General features: G+C 35.5%; 1 protein-coding gene across 1 annotated transcript in view; it reads right to left on the reverse strand.

Moving 5' to 3' along the window:
- DOCK2 (dedicator of cytokinesis 2) overlaps nt 1-23085 on the reverse strand; it is a 169642-nt gene that overhangs the window by 4085 nt on the left and 142472 nt on the right. Inside the window, exons 38-49 of the mRNA XM_021410943.1 lie at nt 22167-22286; nt 20293-20382; nt 19829-19933; nt 16310-16451; nt 14824-14905; nt 12137-12221; nt 11135-11221; nt 9759-9935; nt 8302-8385; nt 4599-4736; nt 2814-2941; nt 1130-1310 (exon numbers count right to left, since the gene is read on the reverse strand). Of these exons, the coding sequence (XP_021266618.1) occupies nt 1130-1310; nt 2814-2941; nt 4599-4736; nt 8302-8385; nt 9759-9935; nt 11135-11221; nt 12137-12221; nt 14824-14905; nt 16310-16451; nt 19829-19933; nt 20293-20382; nt 22167-22286 (1419 nt within the window). The remainder of the gene's footprint in view (nt 1-1129; nt 1311-2813; nt 2942-4598; nt 4737-8301; nt 8386-9758; nt 9936-11134; nt 11222-12136; nt 12222-14823; nt 14906-16309; nt 16452-19828; nt 19934-20292; nt 20383-22166; nt 22287-23085) is intronic.

Genomic DNA, 23085 nt, shown 5'->3' on the forward strand with positions numbered 1-23085 from the left:
GCTTTTCCTGCTCCATTCAAAATTTTCTCAACTGTGAAATCAAATGTTGAACTTGATAGCCCATCAGCCAAAAGTCACACTATTTTGCAATTAATCAAGTTTTTTCCTTCCTTTCCATTCTTAAGAAAGGATGGGTCAGTGTAACTTTCTGCAACGTCCCTTCCACCTTTATTCTTCTAGGGATCTTTAAACTCAAGGGTCAATAAAAAGTGAAAATACTTTTTCAGACATGAATTTAACTGCTTGCCAGTTTCAAGTTCATACATAAAGATACAAAACCATCTCTGTAAGACTTGATTAGAATAGTTAGAAGAGCTCTGAACTAAGATACTCATCTTCTAAAAGAATCTTAGCTTTCTATTCAACTCACTTTGCCTTTGATGATTCTTCCAAAATTTTTGATCAAATGACTTGCACTCTTTGTCATTCAGCAGTCATGTAGTGCCTGATATTTTAATTTAGATAGGGCTTGTCTATCAAGAGGACATCTTTCAGATTTTTTTACTTCTTTTTACATTAGATGAAGAAGTCTCCTGAGGACTAAAGTATTAAAAAAAAAATGCACTGTGTGTGTTATATAAGACATTCACTGATCTATTAGTGTGATAAAGGCACTCAGATGATCTGTGAAGTGAGAGATGCCAGTGCTTCCAAACTTCAGTCTGGCACCATTTAAGGAACACTGTTTGCAATCTTGCAATTTCCTAACAGCTGCATGTTCCACAACGAAGTACAAGAAGTACAGGACTCATCACTTTTGAAATAGCCCTGACTACAAGGAGCTGCCATGAAGTGTCAGCACAGTGAATTTCCTCTCAACAGGAAAGCTTGTTTTACCCTCACAATGTAGTACTCCATTTTAAGTTAAACAAGCTTCAGAATTACGCGGCTACAGAGCTATGTTATCTGTCATCATAAGCACATAGAGAATATATCTGATTTTTCCACTGATTTGTTTCCTCCTCAGTATCTTGCAAATTTCATTCACAGCAGGTCAGATTGCCTCTGTATCCTGCATATTTCCTTTTATGACAGCTAGAGTTCTATGTGATATATATAATTTTGGATAAGTGAAGGATTGATTTCCTCTTTTTATGGATTATAAAATATGACTGAATCAGGAACATACACATTTCATATCAGAGATGGAAATATCAGGTGCTGTCTTCTCATCAGCAAACACCACACTGCTTCTTTTTGTTCTTTTCTTGGACCTTCTCATCTTAACTTCAGGGTTAGGATTAATTTGTGGAGCATTCTTCTCTGACTCTGATTTTACTGGCTTTGGTAGCGCTGCTTCCAGATCAAAGCTGCAGGAGCAAAAAAGAAAAAAATAGAGAAGTTGCTGAATGATATTTTAAAAGACACTTGTATTCTGACATCATTTCCCTGCGAAATATAAATGCAGGTCATCCTTTCCTCTGACTTTCTATGTAGCCTTGCAAACCACTGGCAGAATCTATGTGACATGTTTCAGCTCGCAAATGTAGCTGCTTATAAAGATGCCTCCAGGAGGTATTACAATGTCTTCAAATGTTGTAAAGATTGTAAAATATTAATAAGAAGTGCAGATCTCCTTTTGAACATGTGTGCACTAGCTCAAGGACTCCTACAGGAAATGAGGTGAGAGCTCACATAGTGGATTTATGTGGGGTGATGGTGGTGCTGAAAGCAAGACCTGCTATTCTGGTTATTGAACAAAGTGGAACAGGAGTAACACTGTCTCTAATAATGATTTAAATGCATTCTCCTATTTATTTCACCATATGGGACAACGCTGTGCAGAGTGATAAAATCTTCCTCCAACACTTGTAAAATTTTTATGGTTTAAATATTGGGCTATTTTTCATTTAATTAAAAACGAATATGAAATTAATGCTAGCTTTATTCCCTCTCTGCTGATGAAATTGAACATGGGGCTGAAATTTACAGCTTACAAACAGGTAAAGCAAAATAGGTTAATTTGCTGAGCCATCTGAGAGGATATCATGAGAAAGCACAACAGGTGCACGATTCAGCTGCTTAACTATAATTTCCTGGTTACATATGAGGTGCCCGGGTTTGTTAGAGACATGAGTTCATAGATATGACACAAATCATGTTTGCGTGCTAAACACGTAGACATGAATGTTAGGAAAAAAACCTCATAACATATGATAATATGCAACTTTGTTAGAAAACTCAAACCTGGGAGCATTTAAAATTTAATTAAGTAGTATTCACTTACTTAGAGACGCTTCCAAATTAGTGTCATACACCTTTAGACCTTTTATTTTTTATAAGCCAACTTCTCAAAAAGAGAGATCAGATGTTAAAAAGCAATCACAAGCACTGCACCATTTATACATGCTTTGCTTGTGAAGAAACTCGGTGTGCCCCAAGGAACATTTATTAAGCACTCAGAACAACTTGTGGATGAAAAACTAAACAAACGCATCTACAACTGTTCATTTGAACTCCAAAACTTTTGTATATTCCAGAGCTACAGGTAAAAAAGCATAGTAGGACAATCCTCCCTCTCACCAGTTCTTTATGTTTTTCAACTGGTTATTTTGTCATTCACATTGTTCTGAAGAAATGTCTTTTTAAATTGAGACTCAAGCGTATTTGGTCTATTATGGTGGAAATACTGTATCTTTAAGATTGGAGGAAATGATAGCTAAAGTTTAAATAAAATTTTTGCATAGTCTGAAGAGACTGCTAGTGGGCTTTAACCTTGAATGCCTCTTTATTTTTTGAGTAAATCTTTTAGTTTCATCCCATAAAACCGGTTTAAAAGCAGGACTCAGAGAAAAATCATATTAATAACCAACCTTTCCGGTGCAATTTTGTTTGGAGTAGTGCAGTCTGAATTCATGGAAGCCACTGAAATAACCGACAACTGGCGATAGGATCTCAGCATTGATCTTGGCCGTCCCACTCTCTTGTCATCAAAATCTGGCTATAAGATGGAATAGAGGAATATAGTCTATCAAACAGGTTTGGGTGAACCTTGTTTCATCCTTTTTCTCTAGGTTCTGAAGACAGCACAGATGTTTTAACAGTTGGTATGAAAGAAGATATTTGCTACCATTAATTACTGTGATTGTTCCCTCTTCCTGGATATACTCTTAGGAGGTCTTACCATAAGACCTCTTAAAATCTGTGATACAGTGAGTAGCTAAATAAACTACAATTGACGTAATTAGCATTGTGTCTGAAAAAAATAATAAACAGTGTCTGCTGATCTCACTTTGAACAGCCCCAGTACAGGCCATAAGAGGCCTGCAGGTCATTTCCATCAGATGCCCAGTGCAGGACATTTGCCCACTTGCTTGGGCAAATAGTTTTAGTTAGCCCTTGCTAGAAGACATTAATCATGTTCTGTCTTCAGTACAACAGCTTCTGCCACCTCTACACACTAATGTAGCCTTTTTTCATTTTATGTTTGCTATGGAAGACAGAATTGGTATTTCCCAAATAGCCAGACAGGAAGAACAGGAGGACTCTCCATGTTCTCATGTACCAATAATGTACAAAATTTTATGTTACATCATGTCTCTCTGCAAAGTATGAAAATAATAATCAGCTCGATGTTGACAATTATTTATACTTTGCAGCCTGATACCGAGTTAACTGAAACAATCTGATGTATTTCCAAATGCTTTCCTGTTCCTCTTCACTAATAAAGCAGGGACAAGGACAGCATTTCTTGGCTAATTCTAGAACTGTTTTCTTTCTTGAGGGCTGACTTCTGGGATGTAGAATTACAGCATGCTCTGCTCATTTCCTGGTCATGTATTTCCAGGATGAGCATGTCTCCCTTAGTTCATCACCGCATCATGAGCTGAACCAGGTTTTTGAGCATTTACCTATGCATGAATACCATAAGTTACTTTTCCATCTACTTCAATTTATCTCAATTTAAACATATGAACTACATTTTAAAAACATTTCATATAAAAACACAATTTTTTTTTTTTCCCCTCATTATCCAGAAAATATTTGGCTTCCAACGTCATATGTATCAAGATTGATTTTCGCGAGACCTGGAAACGTATATAGTTCCAAGAAATATTTTCAAGTTTTTTTTTTTTTACAGAGTTTTCATGCATTACTTTTCTTTTAATAAAAAAGCTCATGCTAGCTACCGAAGAGAATTAGACAGGGTAAAATGGCAGTAGTGCCTCTATTCCCATATATTGCTTTTTGGTATCAGGTAATATTTTTAGTGTTATTTACATCATGGATTTTACTTCAGAACACAGCTGAAATGGTTAGCACAGGAAGACCAATTTCAGATTGAAGCTCTAAGGTAGAAAGAAAAAGTAAAAAGCTGAGAAGCACAACTATTTGCTTTCACGTCCTTATAAAGAAGAAAACAGTTGTCATTTTAATATAAATAATAAAATACTCCCAGTCTTTCAAAATGAGGAATGCTTGATAGGTCAGAGAATTTATCAGCTCTCTGGCTATAAAACTCAGGTCTTATTACCTTCAGATCACAAGAAAACCCACGAGAAACAAAAATTTAGTACATGCTTTTGTTTAGAAGAGAAGAACCAGATGTGCATTAAGTAAAGAAAGTGCAAGAAAGGAATTAAAAAGGACACCAGTACCAATTCTCTGACTCCATATTGTTTTTCCACTTTCACTTTTAAATGCTTGAAACATTCCTCCATTCTGTCATGGAAAGGACGAAGATTGTCGGAAACTCTTCTTTCATGAATTTTAATTCCAGCCCCAAGGAAAGGTATCTTGAAGAGGGCAAAAAAGAAGAAAAAAGTGAGAATATTAACTGAGTCTGACAACTCCTCTAACTCTATTTCGATTATCTGCTAAATCAACTACAAAGCTGTTACTGCGATTGATGGATAGATTTATTAGCCAATAATGAGATGACCAGGAGTAATGCTACTCTACAGGAGGTTTTAGCAGCAAAGAGGCAAATTAGTACCAGTTGGAAAGGGCTCTTGAAAGTGGACTTGTTCAGTCATAGTGACAGTTTTTTCTGTCCTGTTTTTCTTTTGATGTTAAAACCTTATGAAATTAAACACGTGAGTTTAAAATAAATAAGCAAATCTTCATACTACTTGCTCTTAAAGGTGCCTGCCATGGCTTACAAGAAATATGGCAGAGATGAAAAATATCCAAATGGTCTCTCAGCAAGTCGTTTCAAACTCCTTCAAATGGAGGAATAACTGGCTGGCTAAGATTTAAATCAGTTTACTGGAGGCTTAAGTGTGTGATCATTTTGACAATTTTTGCAGGAATTTAGCATGCTAATGCCTCATTACTGAAAGGTGACCCCTTCCTTTCTCTTTGAATTTACTCTGCAGATTTCCTTTGCATTCTGCACATCTCAAGAAAAGTTCAGTAAGTGCTTCAGTAGAGAAACTCAAGCCAGAAGCAGCTTTCACTAACCAAACTGACTACACTACGTTACCCCTGCGCTTCCCTTTTTTCAAACTCATATTTCAAGACGGGGTTAGTGACAGGTAACCAGAGCAGTTAACATTTCTGATTCTTCCCACTAGATCTTTAAAAAATGGGATTACGTTAGAATAAATAAATGGTATAGGTACCTAGTCCCTTACAGGAAAACACCTGATTAAAATGTTTTAGGAAAAGATATAGAAATATCAGCTAATCAAATAACTGCTTCTACTTGAAATTTCTTAAAAATCCTCATCCTTTGCCAGATGGAATAGCTTGCTTGCCAAATAAAAAAATAAAGTAAACACAGTGAAGCAGATATGATAGTTATAGTACTTTTCTGTTTTCTCTTCCCTTAAATTGCTTTATTTGCTTTTAGATTGCTACTGAATCTCTGCTATATTAGCGTAATATTATACAGTTAAAAACAAACAAAACAAAAATTGTCTTCTGAGATGATGGATTATGTACTTTTACAGGCTGTTTAAATAATAATAACTGTAGACATGAAGACAAAATTTGTGGTGTTTCTCTTGGAAATATAAAGATATTTCATTACTCTTGAGTCCTTGAAAATGGTGATTTATGAGACTTGTGCAACAGACTTGGCTACCCTTCTGCAGGTAACCTTTCCTAACTGCTTTATTACAAAGCTTTAGCTACTTCCCAGCAACGTTTTTTGTGTTTTGTTCTGTGTTTTTTTTTCAAATCCACTTAAATTCCTTTTTGAGTTTTGACCGTGTAAGTGCAATTAATAATGTATACATCACTCCTCATTAACCTCATCATTTTTTATGGTAGTTCAATTCAATGCACCTTTCAAAAACATGGCATTAAAACTAATATATTAACCAGGACAGTCCTATCTGTCCTCTCTAAAGGGATTTACCAGGGCAGATCCAAATTACAGTTTTACTTCCTCATGCCACAACTGTCAATTCATAGCACTGCATCCGCTGAGTACTTCTGATGTTCAGAAAATGACTGTGTACAGATCCAGTATTGGCCAATGACACAGGAGAAAGCTGTTAAGTTTGGTGACTCAAAGAAACCACCAAATCGTGATGAATCAAAATGAGACAGGAAGAAGCATCAAAAGCATTCAGAAAATAATAAGAGACCCCTTTCCATTAAAACTATTTGAAAAATTTATTTCAAAGCTGAAAGAGGAATAAAAGGCTAATTCTTGCTGTTTCTAGTCCAAGCTTTTAAAAGGACGGCATCAGATTAAACCAGCAAGAAGGATTTCTTTTTAATGGGTTAGATAGTACAAAGAAAAAGATGTGGAACATAGGAACGATATATGTTAGGACATACACTTCTGATAGTAAAATTCCAGATCTGCTCACATTATTTCATTACATGTCTCTTGAAAAGAGATCACTATATTACAGTATGATACAGCAATTGCTATGTACATTCATTTACACAGCAAACAGTTCTTTCTCGTTTAAATCATCTACTTTTCAGAAGACCTCAGAGTTAGAGGTTTCTTAACAAAATATCTTGTGCAAAAGTTAAAGTCTCCCCTCAAAGTCATTAATTATACCATATATTGCTGACAATAAGTTCTGTTTGGACTAGATAATGCAAATAGAACTGAGAATTTATGAGGTCATGTTTTTCTCTCCTCTGTTATCGTATAAAATGCTTATGAGAAGAGTTTTTTTCCCTTGATTCTGGCAGAAATAGAGGTTTTTTCCTGCTACCACCTCCTGTAAGTACATATTTCTCTGCAAGGACAACAGAGCTGTGCAGGTTGGTTGGCTTAAAAATAAAACAAGAAACAACCTCAGTGCTTCCAGTATAGGCAGAATATTTTGCTTTCCCCTGGAGATAACGTTTAAAAATATTTACTAACAATATTCCATGCTATTTGCCATAAAACAGTGATGTAGAAACAATCTTGAAGGGTCACTGAGTATAAAAATAAGTCCTATGAACAACCAACATTTCATTAAGATTTCTCATGTAAAACAAACAAACCAATCCACAAAGAATAACAACAACAACAACAACAACAACAACAAGAACAGAGAAAACACAGCTACCTCTAGGAAGGAGTTATTTCTCAAGACAATTTATGATGTTTACAAATGCTTGTTTTCCCACCACTTCATGAAGTCCTTAAATACACAACCTGAGTTTGAAGTCCTGAACCTTTTAACCATGAATGTAGACTATTATTTACAGCTTTTGATAAACCCTTCCAAATGGTATTTTCTACGAAGTACTTTTCTGGCTTAGTACAATCCCAAGGCCATATGTATGGGTAATTTCCCTGATTCTGGCAGCATTGCATTGAAGTCATAAGGGGTGCCATATTAATAATAATAATCCTCAGGAAATAAGCTGTAATTTTTGTAATGAAGCCATTTCTTCCATTTTTCAGATAAAAAAAACCCAAACCATGAAGGCCTGGGCAGCTTAGATCCCCAGGAACACTGCAGCAATCACATGCTATGTCATATGGTAAAGAATGACTGTTATGCTATTTTGTCAGTGATCTTAGAGGGTTTGTAATGGAATTCCTGCTTCCTGTTAGGCAGATTAAAACTGAAAGGGTTTAAATCCTTTGTTCTTCTTAACAGAAATTATTTGTATCTAAATAAGATAATAAATAGGTGATCCTTTTAGAACTATACATATTCTGAAACAAAAGGTATAGAACAGTCAGTTTCTAACCAGAATCTTATTCTTCTGTTTCCTCCCCACATTGGGAAACAGTCAAGAAAAAAAAATTCAATAACATTTTTGCATGAGTACAAAAACAGTAAAAATAACATAGCCTCCAAATGATGCTACACCGTCCTCCTAGAAAGTCATAGAAAGAAAAAAAAAAATAGCTGAGGAAGCCTCAGTTAACTGCTGACAGAAAGATGTTACCTGCCAAGCAATTAGATCTTTAAGTCTGTTCAGCTTTTCTTGATCCTCTGGATGGTCTCTGATATATTCTTCTGTAAAGAAAGCCTTAGACAAACAAAAATAATTCAGTCCATCATTTCAGCAAATAAAGAGATCGGTGACTGTTTCAACAACTCCAACAGGTTACCACAATATTGGCCATTAAATAAAGAGACATGTGCATGCTTCTCAGCCAGGTGCAGCTAGTGATACTTCATTATTGTATTAGTTGAGAATTGAGCTCTGTTTTGTTAAGATATTCATTTTTTATACAACACTTCTCAGCTTGAGACACTTACTGGGAAAAAGAAATTATTGTTTGTTTTGTAAGCTTGCACTGAAACCTAAAAATGCACAAATGTGGAGTGCCATAATTTACATGATTAAAATCAGAAATTTATTCAGGTACCTTACACTAACATTAGCAAGTGTTATAAAATAAATGAATGCTGTCATACATAAGCAGAGCTATGTACTGCATACATACTACCCTTTTCTGAGCAAAGAAACCACTTGTCTCCCACCCCCTCACCCTCAAAGAATTAAAAAGGAATACAGTTATTTGTCTATGACTGCCAAATCTTTGAAGATGTGGTACTTTAGGACTAACATGGCATAAGTCATAGTCCATATGAGTAAATGCTGCTTTCTGAAAGCATTTTATGTGTGTACATATAAATATATATACCATCCATTCAGCACACTTGCAGTCCATCTAACATACTGAACGTACCGAGCATGGCATATACTTTTCATCAGGAAATGGCAGGCAGAAATAATAATCTCTACAGCTGTGCAGTAGTCTCACATTCAATTTCATCCTAAACTTTAATAATTTAGAGTTCAATCAAAAAAATGAATATATGAATTATTAAACATCCCTGACTTTTTTTTTTTAAACAAAGTGGCCTCAGGGACAAACTTGCTATAGTTTAGTTCCTTAAGATGTTCAATCTTCCACGTATGGCAGAAAAAAATTTATTTGTGTTCCAATTTTTAACAAATACTGCTCTGAAGAAAGACTGCAATTGCTGAGAAACACTGATAACAATGCAATGGATAACCCATCTCTAAATCCTATAGACCTACTGCTGCATAAACTTGATTTGCTTATTCCAGAGCAAGCCTTTTGATATGTGAAAGCCTTTTTTCAGTACATTTTGTAGAAAACGCACACACATATATGAAATATATAAGTATACTACTCTCGTAATTGCTATTAATATTGAGCTTGTTATTCTCCCAGTATCTGTTTTGGACCTATGCTGCTTTCTGTTTTCAACGACTCTCGATCAGAGGTGACCAGCATAGGAGAATCTTTAACTGCTGGAGTTGTTGCCTTCCCATTCCCAGCTGAGAAGAAAGTGTTATCACCATGAAGTAGGACTAAGATATAGCATGTCTAAAAATGATCTTTCCACTGACTTGAAAACTCCTACCTTCTCATATTTAGCAAAGCCACCCATAACAGCTGGATCAACAATTCCGTTCAGAAGCATCGAAAGCGGATTAATAGGAAGGTTTTCATCACTCTGGTACTGGTTAATCATCATCAAAATTTTTTCATTTGTCATGGACATGGTCTCAATAGCATTCTCTAAAGGACTAATTGTAGTCTACAAAGAAACAAAAGATGAAAAACATATAGAAAATCTTGACATAGATTATTTCTAACTTTATCCAGATAAAGAAATGGAATTGCACATTTAGATATGTCAATTCACTTTTGAAAATTAAAATAAAATATTTTCAGCTGAAAATCTTTCATTTGTAAGTATTCACTTTCTCTCTAGTTTTTAGAACTTGGATGTTACCTGTATTTCAGTAATCTGTTACATAAAGAAACTTTAACTTAAAGAACTATTTACTACTATGTCATTTTGACAGATGAATCATTTGCTATTGATTATGCCATCTAAGTTGTAGATATTTACTGTATTTCAATGCATAGAAAGAGAAAAAAGGGCTAATTCTCTTTATTTCCATCATCTAGGCTAGAAAATGCATTCAAGATATCTTAGCTATGTACATACAACGACAATTCCTAGGTACTTCCTTAAATGGCTCCGAAATCCAGCAATAGTGCTTGGTTTGACACCGCCATTATCATATTCCAGAATGAGGTGGAAATGGTCTTTGTGCACATAGAAGCACGCCTCTCTTGTGTCTGCAGTTTGTGAAATGCTGCTCTAAGTGCAGGAGAGATGCCGTGAAGAGGCAACCCCCAAAATGCACCAAGTGAACCAAGTGTAAGGAGCGGCAGACCATCCTTGGGTGTGTACCTGCATGCTGTTCTGTGTTCTGATGCATTAAATACATTGTAGAACATGCAAATAAAATGCCTGTGTCTTTGTCCATTCAGTGTCCAATTTAAACCAAGAGGTTACAAGAGCCAAGCGGATTTCTCAAAGTTTTATGAGAAACTTGGGAGTTACAGATCAATAAAACGAAACTACAGTATCACTGTAACAGAAGAAATACCTAACCTCTGGTAATAACTTTTAAGCTTGATACAGAGATAAAATGGTCTTTTTAGTTTTATTAAACTCTATGTATATGAACAACTTTCTTATAATTCAGTAGAACTACAGATTTGTTCAAATCTCTTAGGACTTGGTCCTAAAACTATAAATCAGATGAAAGCTACGTTGATCAATGTTTAACTATCACAGTCATAAAGAAATAAAACTCTACCAGTCTGTATATGTAAAAATAAGTGACAAGTCTGCCTTCTGTGATAAATCTGCAAACTATTCTGCATGTCATAATTCATATATAAAAATATTTTACAGGTTCTTAGCATGTTAATACACACCTGTGACATGGAGACAACTTCAAACCATCGTAAAATTCCAGGAAGTTTGTAGGCTGTTACAAATGATGTTCTCTCAATCCACATAGACTATTAAAAAAAGATATAAGGGATAAAATGATACTTCAGGATTTAAACTTTAATCTTTTCTGTCTTCTGAAATGTGAGATTGAAGATGGAAAACATATGCGACTTTATTTTTTCATGAAAAGACACTGCAAAATGAATCCATCACAGCTATTTAAACAAATTATTTCTGATTTCAAATTAGGTCATCTTCAAACATTAAGCCTGCACAAAGCAGAGGAAAAAGAAAACTATCCTTTGGTCTTTTAGCATTTATTCCTTACTTCGCCATTACAGATTGAATGACTGTGACTAAATGACCTCTACTTTCAAAATATGTTTCACAATTAAAAGCAGTAATAGTCCTACAATAATTTGTCAGCATCCTTATTTCCCCAATCCCTTCTGAGCAAGACTAGTTGTTGGTATTTTAAAATGCCACTACTTCATTTACTCTACTACTCCTTATTTTAGCAATATCAGCTTAAATAAGCTGCTGCTAGTAAGAAATGTAACAATGAATGCAATACAAATGCACTCCAAACACACTAATTTCCAAATATCTGAAGTGAGCATAGATACTGCAAATTGTTACCAAGAATAAAGACACTAAACTTTTAGTTATTTGTAAAACAATTTAAAGGAATGTATAAAATAGTTTCAAAACTCTCCAGTTTGCAAGGGAGGCCAATGCACATCACTAATGTTGATAATACAGTACATAACTGGGATATCGGGGTAGATAGGCATCTGCATTATTTAACAGCAGATAAGAAGCTCCTTATGTGAAACAATTGACACTACCGATCATCAGCACACACATATGAGAATTTTTTTGTATATTTTTGGAAGTAATGTGTAGTCTCAGACTAAGAAATGATCAGAATTCAGTCAGTCACATCTGTCAGAACTGAGTCACTCTGTCATTTGTTTACTTACAGCAAATTCATTTTCAGGGTCAACTGATCCTTTTCTAACAGGTCTTGAATAGTGGAACCGATGGACATTGTTGGACTTATAAAAGCTGAAAGATTTGAAGAAGAGTATTGTAAAATAGAGAGTTCATGAATTTATTTGTTATCACAGTGCAGCTTGAGTTAGTTTTAATTAAAGGAAATTTAATGGTAAGAAGAAATTTCCACAACTTAAGATTCAGGAGACAGCTACTTTATCTATAAATTATGGTCAACGCGGAGTATTTTGCAAATAGTCTGCTTCAGTGTGGGACTGGGTGCACTTTCAAGGTACGAAAATTCTGTAAGTTCTATGACTTCCAGATTAATACTAGAACCTCTAGAAGGTTTAGAAAAGATTGTTACTTCCATGTTCTGTTACTGTGACATACTCTTTGCTTTTTTACTATATGGAGTATACTTTTTAAAAAACAATTGAGTGAACGGAGAGAATACATTTACTTGGACTGAAATAGATGTGTTTTTTTAATCAATGTACCAGCACAAATCAGTTTAATCAGTTTAATCTAAAAGTTCTACTTACAGTGCAGAACAATGGCTATTCAATAAACTAAATATCTGAACCCATAACTAATAATTTATTGTGACAGATAAGAAAACATATATGAACACCTTTAGAAGCAGACATTAATATAAAGAAATCTTGCAAATTCATTCTGTGGTCTATTCTATTCACTTAATGAATCATCTTAATCACTGTGAGCATCCCCACTCAACACATAACCAATCACACTTCAGCACTCACTACAGTTTTGGCTAAGTGTTCTGCTTGTCCACAGAAAATAATCTCTCTCTGGTTTCTAGTTTTATGTTCAATTTCAAGCAATATAAAGCAAAAGGTAATTTTGCAGAGCAAAACATGTCTCAGAAAGCAATGTTTTGAAAGCCTAAGGAAACAGACTAATAGAGATCCCAAACAATTGAGATATCCGATCTAGTAAGGTTACCTTCATCAATAAAATGAAAGAGGAGAATACTGCTGTACCTAGCCAGATCACTTTATACCATCCCATCTGAAAGGATAGATATTTTAAAGCTTTTTGATAGAATAAATGCATTGCCATCAACTTATGCAACTAACAATTAAATGCCTAATTAAGTGCACTCATAAAAATAAATCTTTCCTCTAAGGTCAGATTAAATTAACAGCTTGGCAGAATTCTGCAGCTGAGACAAGCAATTACAAAATCTCCCATATGACGAAAGATTGTACTTTATGCGAAGCACTTCACTAAATAAATCTATTTTAAGTTTAAAAATGCAGCTGGCACTACAGTGAAGTCTAGCCAAACACAGCAAGTTTTGTGAGATCATGATTTTAAAATGAGTTCCAGTTGAAACTGGGACCATAGTTCATTCATTTATTTTATACTACGAAACTTGTGTTTGTGCCTGCTTTATTTATATGGGCATGTGTTTGGAGATGAATCTTATTTTTCTACTCTAAACCAACTGCAATTTCAGGAAAGATTCTGCAGATCAGGCTGCAGACAAAGGTGAAAGCTGGTTTGAATCCAGCTGTGGAACAGTGAGGAATTAATTCTTATCAGCTGACAAAAAACAAGCTCTTGTATCTTCAACCTCTTTTTGGAAGGCTGAAGCAGAGTGTTGTCAAAGGATTTAGATTTGGTTCTTGTTTGTCTAAGAGCAGAGGCATTGCAAAGCTTCCCTTGGATAAAAAAAAAATGCAGGTGCCTCAGACTTGCTGGAAAACTTTTAGCTTAAGATGCATGTTTCAACTGATTTTAATTAGGGAGATGAATCTTGCCCTTTCACAAGGTACTGGCAAGAAGAGGGAGAAAATATAAGCTGCCTTAAATGATAGCCTATGTACTTTTTGCTGTCTTTAAGTGACAAGCTAACAAATGTTATCTTGAAATTTTCCATTGAGATGCTAGTGATAAGCAACAGCTTTTATTAATCATGTTTGCAAACATAAAAACCCTTATGTTTCCTCCATCTCCTGACTAGGAAGTCTCCTCTGTTCTGTTTTTTTTCTGAGACTGCAAAATTTCACCAGGCTGAAGGGATTTCAAGCCAAAATCTCACAACCTTCAAGTCAGCCAATACTCCGATAGGTACTATATGCAGTTGTGGCATGACCTATTGGAAGAAACCATCACTATTCAAACGTAGTCAAAACACTTAATTAGAAACATGAAGTATGTTGAACATGTTCTGCATTGAATTAAGAATTTGGAGGAGTTAGGCAATCATCTCTCAAAATACTCCGGACAATTCAATTCCTTTACTTCTTTACACGATCCTGACTGTGCAGTTGAAACCATTTTGCCAAACAGCGCTGTGCACTTTGCAAGTAAGTCATACCAAAATTTCCTTGTGTAAGAGCCTTCAGTTCAAAAATGCTCATGCTACCAGTCACCTCTAAGTCTCCTCTCTTCATCACTTGTGTTTGAAGCCGTGTTGAAAACTCCAGAACTTGAACCCAAAGCATGGATTCCCTTATACCTTGTAACCACATGCTATTCCTCTAGCAACAGATGTTCTTTCATGAACTGCCTAAGAAATACATCAGTCAATAAACACAACAGAAGCTCTAAATCTTGGCAAATGGCTGAGTTCACAAAATAATCGTTGTCAGTTTAGGAGTATGGACTGAATTCCACTAGATTATTACAGAAATTCACTTACTTTATAATTTGATCAGGTACTGCTTTATTTTTGAATCTAGGTTGCTCTTCCAAGACTGGTTGCACTGTAAAACACTGTATGTCTGAAATTGAGTGTTAAGGTCATGTTATTAACAATCAGTATGAAATACTTCATGCTGTGAAAGGAAAAAGACATATCCTGATGAAAAATCTGCAGGGTTTGGAGTTTCATTTATTGAGCTTTCTTGGCAAAAAAAGGTAAAAAAATTGCTAGAGTACCAAAAGTAGTAGCAAAAATATATTAACATTAATTTTGAACTGGGCGTTTTTATTATTTACTGAGCTTAAAAATTAATAATGTAATTTATCAGACTGACTCATTAATTAAAATCTTAAATCAAAGGTAACTTACAAAAATAACATCAACAACATCTGATGTAAACAATTTTACGATTCAGCCTTAAACATGAGTAATGTCACAATGTTTAGTATTTCGTTTTAGAAATCTCACTGATCTGATATTTTCTTTTTATACTGAAGTGTTATGATTTAATCTGACTAGCATTTGTAAATAAATGTATCACATTCTTACATATTTCCATATATTTAAATATCATGCGCTCCAGTTAGATTCTGTAGTTTTCTTCTCAGGTAATACATCTCTTGCTACTTGCAAATAGACTTCAGGAAATTCTACTTAGAGAAAGGACTGAAGCATATGATCCTCAAAAAATAAAATGTTCTAAGACACAAAGAAATTTATGAAAACATGACTCTCAAACATGATGTCAATTTTGGATAAGCCCCTGGAGTGTGAAAGGAAAGCAGCATTCCTTCTCTCCTACAGGTTGCAAGAAAATAAACTCAAGAGAGCATACAAAGCATTATAAAATTTCCTTGAAAATTAATTTAGGAACAACAACAATTGAAAAAAGTTCTGATACAATGAAGTGATCTCACATCTGCTCAGCCAGTAATAATTCGAACCAGAATATGAAGAAAAAGACGTGTGCATCTCTTACAAACAACAGTAATAACTTAGGACATTCTAGAATGCGTGGATGTGCCAGTTTTCCTAGGAAAATTTCGAAGAAAATAAGCCATATTCATGCTGTAAAGAAATACAGGTGATAACCAAGTACATTGCCAGACAAAACACTCTTCAAGGAAGAAATTAGTATCAAGGCTCAAAACCTAGGAATGTGAAGGATTAGACAAGTTGCTGCTTTAGCCTCAGCCAATTCACTTGTTGTTCACTGATTTTGCCACTCAGACAGTAAAGGTAAACCATGCATGAACCTGAACAAATGGTGAAAGAGACAAACATCTTAGAATTGTTTAAGAAACAGGAGTAAATATCTTAGGAACAGTCCATAAGAAACATGCAGGACATAATAAAACTGCAAACTGAACTGCCACTATAATAAGCTTTGGGAAATGGTTGTTCCACACAGTTCAACTTTTGCTAGAAACAGGTTTCCCCAAACCCCTTTCATTCTGTAACCTCCTTCCGTGTTCAAGGATACATTGACCAGGAGAGTTTTTCACATCCTCTCCAGGTGCTGAGGTGGTGTTCATCTTCTCCGCACTGGGAAACTGACTCATCAGCTGGGCCTGAAAATCCTCTCTCCTCTCATATTCCTTCCCACGATAGATAAATACTTTGTTCTGCAAGGAATAAATACCAGATTCCTTGAGCTGTATGATGCTGAGGCAGAAACTGCAGGTGTGTGTTTATCAGTACAAAGATACCACAAGGTCACTGAATTTTTAAATGAGTGTTGCAAATATTTGAATACTAACAACTATAAAGAACGCCTGACTTTGACCAGGTTCTAAAGTACTTTGCTGACTCTCCAGAGCAACACTTTTGAGCTGCTAGAATGAAGGTAAACGGGCATCATCGCTGAGGATGCTCCTGGTAGAGGGTAATAAAATCAGAATGGATGGGTAAGTAAAGCACTGAAATTCCTTTTGTTCTTGTCTCTCAAGTAAAAGGACTTTCAACCATGATCTGGGTCCAAATTTCACAGCTTTCTAATAATAGTATGTAGTTTTGCTGTGCTTGCTCCTTCTTCTTGGTGTTATGGAATGCCCTAACTTACAATAGAGTTTATCCCCAGATGTGCTTCTTTGTGGTTCATTTTACTTCATTAAACAGGAGAGTTATATAAAAGCAGAAGCAAAAGTTGCAACGTTAGCATTTTTTCACTGATTTTTGCAATTCTTTCAAGGAACCTTGGCGTTCAAGACTGGGAAGGAGGAGTCTTCCATTTCTTTAATTTCCTCAAGCACTAAGAATGCTACCATAGTCATTGTCTTCACTACTTAATACGTATGAAAGTTGTTTTTCTTTTTTTTCTAGAGGAAAATATAAAATATTTGAGCTAATTTTACTTTTTGAAGACAATCGCTACTGCAGTTAAAGCAATAATTTATTACGTTTTAAAAATGTTTTTTGAAGTAAAATCAAATTGTGCATGACTTCTTCAGTTTGGCAGATTCCTTGAAAAAAGAAACAGGCCCTCTGAGTTCTTGATTTTCTCACACAGTAGTAAAAAAATGGAGAGAAATAAAAGAAAGTAGATTCAACAGCTGGAGGTCTGCTGAGTGGAAACAATATGAACTCGAAAAACTGTTCTAAGATATGTAATTAGATGCTATTGCTCAGGAAAAAAAAAACGTAGTGTAATAGAAGATGGCTGGGATGAACATGTCAGCTCAGCGAATATTAGAGATCTGAACTTCAAGAACTATGAGTAAAACAGGAAAACAAACAAGAAACATCAGTATCAAATTCACAGTGAATCCACATTCAGATACTAGATATAATTCTTGTTCTGTCGTCCCGAGAATAGAAAATTTACAGCAAGGGAACCACAATGTACGAAAATAAGGAAGGGTTCCTGTGGAAACAATATTTAAATGAAGCAAGGCTTTAAAAGAAGAAGACATCATGAATGGCATGCAGAAAGTGATGAAAGAACAACTGTTTGATCTCTCTCAGAAAGCAAGAACGGGTGCACAGAAATTACCAGGTGACAAGAAAAAGACAGCAGTAAATATCCAACACAATGTGATCACAGTATGTTGTGGAGGACATCCATTCAGAAAAAAAAATTGGAAACATTCATTGTGGAGTAATTCATTGTGTTCTAATAAACAACAATACAACCTCCAATCCAGGAAACCCTTTATCAGCTAAATAGGGAATTTACACCAGATCAATGGTAGTACATGCACCCTGTATATATTTTGCTCTCTCTTACTCTAGCTATCCATTATTTCCAACTGTTAAAGACACAGTGTCGGGTCATAGAGAGCACTGGTATGATGCAAAATGAAGATGTGTGATATATGAAGGTTGCTCCAAAAGCAATGCCTCCTATTTTATTACATTGTCCCATGACGCCAGAAGCAGATGTTGGCAGGATGGCAGTAGAAGTTGAACTTTCCTACCAATATTCTGCTATATTTTGTTGTTTTTATTTGTATGAAAAATGGTAGCAGAGGGGCAGTGTGACAAGATGGTGTCTGATATGGAAGCGCATATGAAGCAAACGTGTGTAAATGAATTCCTCCATGCAGAAAAAAATGCACTCATGGACACTCATCAGTGCTGGCTGAACGTTTACGGAGACCAGAAAGTACAGTGAGGTGGTGGGCAACGCATTTCAGCAGTGACAACTGTGACATGGAAGCCATGATCTGGACAGCCATGCACAGCTGTCACACCGCGAAATGAAGAGCATCTCAACCAGCTCAACTGCATGAATTGGTGGATTACAACCAGAGCATTGTGTACAGAGCTGAATATCACCTTCAGTGTGTTGGAAACAATGGTGGCAATGTTGAAATATCACAAAGACTGCGCCAGGTGGGTCCATGAAAGCTCACATAGTAACATTTGTGTTATTACAAGCCAGTGTCAAAACAGCAGTCCATGAGGTGACGACATGAAATCCCCATCAAAGAAAAAGTTCAAGACAAAGCCCTCAGCAGGTAAAATCATGTGCACTGTATTTTGGGATATAGAAAAGGGATGATCCTTCTGGATTTCCTGGAACCCAGACAAACCATCAACTCTGACCACTACATGGTAATGCTGACAAAGCTGAAGGTTTGAACTTCCAGAGTCAGGCCAGAGAGGAAGACAACCTTTCCCTTCCAACACAGTAATACCAGGCAAACTGTACCAGTTTGCAGACTGTGGAGCACATCGCCAATCTTGGCTGGACTGTCCTACCACACCCACTGTATAGTATGGATTTGGCACCTCCTGAATTGCATCTGTTTGGGACGATGAAACATGGGCTGCATTGGCAACATTTTCCTGTGTTCCTGCAGCTGTGAAACAGGGTCACCTTTGCCGGTGCAGACTTCTACAAGTGCAGCATGCTCTTGTTCCTCGCTGTCAAAAATGCATAACTAATAGTGGTGACCATGCTGAAAAATAATGTTTTGCAGCTGAGAATTTGCTCTATCAAATAGTGTTTTTGTGCACTTTGTATCTGTAATAGTTTCCATGGAAATAAATAGGAGGCAATGCTTTTGGAGTGACCTATGTATTTCAGTTGTAGCTGGGAGGCAATATAGGTCTCAAACTCTTGTCAGTTCATAAGATCCACTAAATCTACCAAGGTCAAGTGAAACAGAATTTCAGATTTAATTTGAACATAAGCTAGTTAAGAGCATTCTGCTACTTATTAAAAACATTACTGAGGACTCATCTGAGAAATATGTGCCATAAGAACTGCCAGTACCAAATTTACAGCATATCACTGCATTTGTCTCTCATACCTCACTTTCACTTCCTTCCTATCTTCTTGCTTTCAAAATCAAACAAAGAGAAAGGATTAAATTCATCTGAAAATGCTTTGTGCGTAATGTTACCTGTAAGAATTCAGATTCTGACTATGATCTTGCAACCCTGCAGAACTAAATTCCAGTCAGATATTCCCAGTGATTCATTTGCATTAAAATACAGTACAATTTTAGAAGCAAATGAAATAGAGTAAAAAAATTAAGAATTTAAATAGGCTTACCCTTAGAAAGGTAGGGAATCCTTGGCCGTAATATCCAACAGCAAAATAATCTGGTTTAGGCCTCAGAATTTTCATGATGTTTTCATAGAACTTTGCTTGTTGAACCTAAAGGCAAAACCAGCCACAACAATTACTTCAGGTTTTTGTTTTTTTTTCTTACTACCTTCTGCAGTAGAACTAGAGCTATTGATTTATATGTCACCTTTTTGTTGCACAAAGTAAGAACATGCTTATCTCATCCGGTTTCAAAATACTGCAGTAAGTAAATGTCCATGCAACTTTATGAAATAGTTATTTATGAATCTCCATCACTGGAATTTTGTAATACAACAAAGCAACTCTTTGACAAATTAATTAAAAATCACTTGTTGACTACAAACTCATAGGCAGCTCTATATTTTCGATAGCTCTAAACTACTAAATTCTGTGATGAAAATAATTTGAAGATTTGTATATAATCTTACCAGATTTTGACTTAGAAGCTCGTAGTCGAAAACTTCCTTTTCATACTGCTCTGCAAGTTCTTTGCATAAAGATATAGCTTCTTCCCACATCTGCAACGTACCCATATATTCAAAGTAAATCCATTACTAACAAACACGTCTTTAACACATTACTGCTTAACTGCAGCTGCATTGACTATGCCATCTTTAAATTGCAGTCATTTATTAACTGCATATTTAGAATGGAATAGCCCTGCAACCATAAACTTTAGGAAAGCAGATTAACATAGAGAATAAAAATGTTTTATGATTCACTAAAGGAAGGAATAAGTAATCCTACTTTTTACAATAACATTGCCAAAAATCACCTACCATTTCACATACAATAATCAACAGTGAATAACCAAGTTAGATAACATCTAGAATATACTCTAAGCACAAGAGCAGCATATGAGGCAGGGCCTCTGTTTAAAACAAACATTTCAATTTAAAAAAATAAAAAAAATAAAAAAAATAAATATTTTATATTTATAAATATAAATATAAAAAACTTTCACAGACAGCATGGCATTGACAGCTCTCCTGGTTAGCTAAAAACTTACTAGGCTTAGACTTAAATTACTCCTTGCTCAGAAACACAGCTTTTTTTTTTCCACACTACTTAACAGCTACCTCTGAAAATTACTGTAAAGAATTACAAATCTGCACTGAAAGACTAGGACTATTTTTTGCAACTGCTGAAGGCATTTTCTGGTATGCAGCACAAGAGTGGTCCTAAAGCAAATAGATATTCTCACTCCCGAGGATATTTCTCAAATTCTACAAGTCTTGTATCTATTCAGAATAAAGGGGACAAAATAGTTTTTCTGAGCCTAATTCTCCACTGATGTAAGGTTACTAGTGGTCATATGCATTATGGCCATTTTTACAGAGTGCTACGTACCCCTAGGCTAAGTAGCTCTGAACCTGAGAGGTGCGCTCAGCTGCCTGCAAACCTTCTCTGCTGTATGTGAGGAGAACCAGAATGCCAGGTGTAACAGAAATCATGAGCATTTGGTTATTCTGATACTGCGGCTGGGAACTGCTACATCAGAGTTATTTCCAATGCAAATTAACAAAACAAGAATTTACATTAAATGACACTACCATTCCTGCACTGTGTTGAAGCGCTAAAAATTCTCTACCAGCTGAGTTAAAGGAGGGACTTCCACGGGAGCGTTACATCTTTATTTTGCAAGAAGCAGTAATGAACTGCTTTAGCCACTTCGTAGCCTTGCTTACAGCTGAGCAAGACACAATGACCTAAAGTCCTTATGGGGTCTTAGGATTGACTTTGCAGCACTGTAGAATTTTTCCATGCTTTCTAGTCCTTTATTTATTTAACTGGGTAGGAGGGGAGCCTCAGTTCTGCCAGCAATTTTATTAACAGATTTCAAAGAAATGGAACTAGATCCAGGTGTTGAACATCAAACTACTACATTTTTAATTTTAGGATGTGATTCTAAGACTTCTCTGTAAAAATGTGTCCAGTTTGAACTCTCCGTGTTTCTGGGAGACAATGACCGAATAGTCTATGAATACAATCTATGCAGTCCCTATTCTTTTCCTAGCAAGGGAAAGTACTTTCAACATTTTTTTTATTACTGCCTGACAGATACTTGTAATTACTGACCTCTTTCTTTCCAAATGTGGTTATTGAAAGAACATGTTCATACAGAACAGATGTACCCTGTGAACAAGCCTTCAGGACACAATTTTTACTTGACCCACATTTCAAGAAGGATTTCCTACACAATAACGAAACAAATATTTTCTACAGAGAATATTCATTAAATGTTACTATACAAAATAACACAGCAAGAGATTTTTTGACAGAGAGAACGCTACAACTCTACCTTTCCTTTGTCAAAGTATTCTATGATCTTCTCATACAAATTCTCTTTCAAGTGCCGATAGGTCTGTGAACACTGGAACTCCGTTGACATGACTTGGGGTGCACATTGTTCATCTGACCACTGAGGATAAAACCACATTAAGATAAGCCCTGATTTTGGAGTTCAGCTTCTCTGTCCTCAACCCCCACAAAATCTGGGCTATTCCAAGTGTTTTTTTCCCCTACTCTTTTTTATCCTTTCACAACGATAATGGAAAAGGCACTGGGAACATTTTCAACACCCCTTCAAACAATGCTGTACTTCATGTGATAAACAAGAACAGACGTAGCATTTTAAAAACATGTTCCTCTCTGCTTCTCACCACAAGAATCTAAGGGTTTGTTTTGTTTCAGTGGTGTCATCTTGACTGATTTAATTTTTGATTCTTGATTTTTGTGTCAAAATATAAGCATACAAAATTATTTTTGTCTACACAAACACATTAAAAATACCTTGAACTTTTGCATGACTAGAAAAGTCAATTAATTTAATTTTAATTAAAACAACAATGTGAAAGGCTAAATTTTGAGGGTTCTACACAAAAAAAGCAATTCCACAAGGAACTGCAAATTTTTGCTCAAAAGCTTTTAAATTTTGAATTTTCCCTTGAAATGCAAAAGCATGTTACTGGCCATTTCTACTGCTACTGTCAGTTACAGTGAGAATAAACATTGGTTGTAGTGAAAATAGTTACCAAATATGAAAGAAAGGAAACATAACTTGGCAGTGTGGTACATATTATTTAAAATGGAAAGTTTGCTGGAAAAAAAATGCTTAATTTTGACACTTGTTTATATATGAGATAGGAAGAAAGTGGTGTAATGAAAAACAAAAGGAAGCAGAATGGCTTCAGAATTTGCACACAATGTTCCCACTATTA

This window comes from Numida meleagris, chromosome 12, assembly GCF_002078875.1.
Source record: "Numida meleagris isolate 19003 breed g44 Domestic line chromosome 12, NumMel1.0, whole genome shotgun sequence".
Taxonomy (NCBI): Eukaryota; Metazoa; Chordata; class Aves; order Galliformes; family Numididae; genus Numida; species Numida meleagris.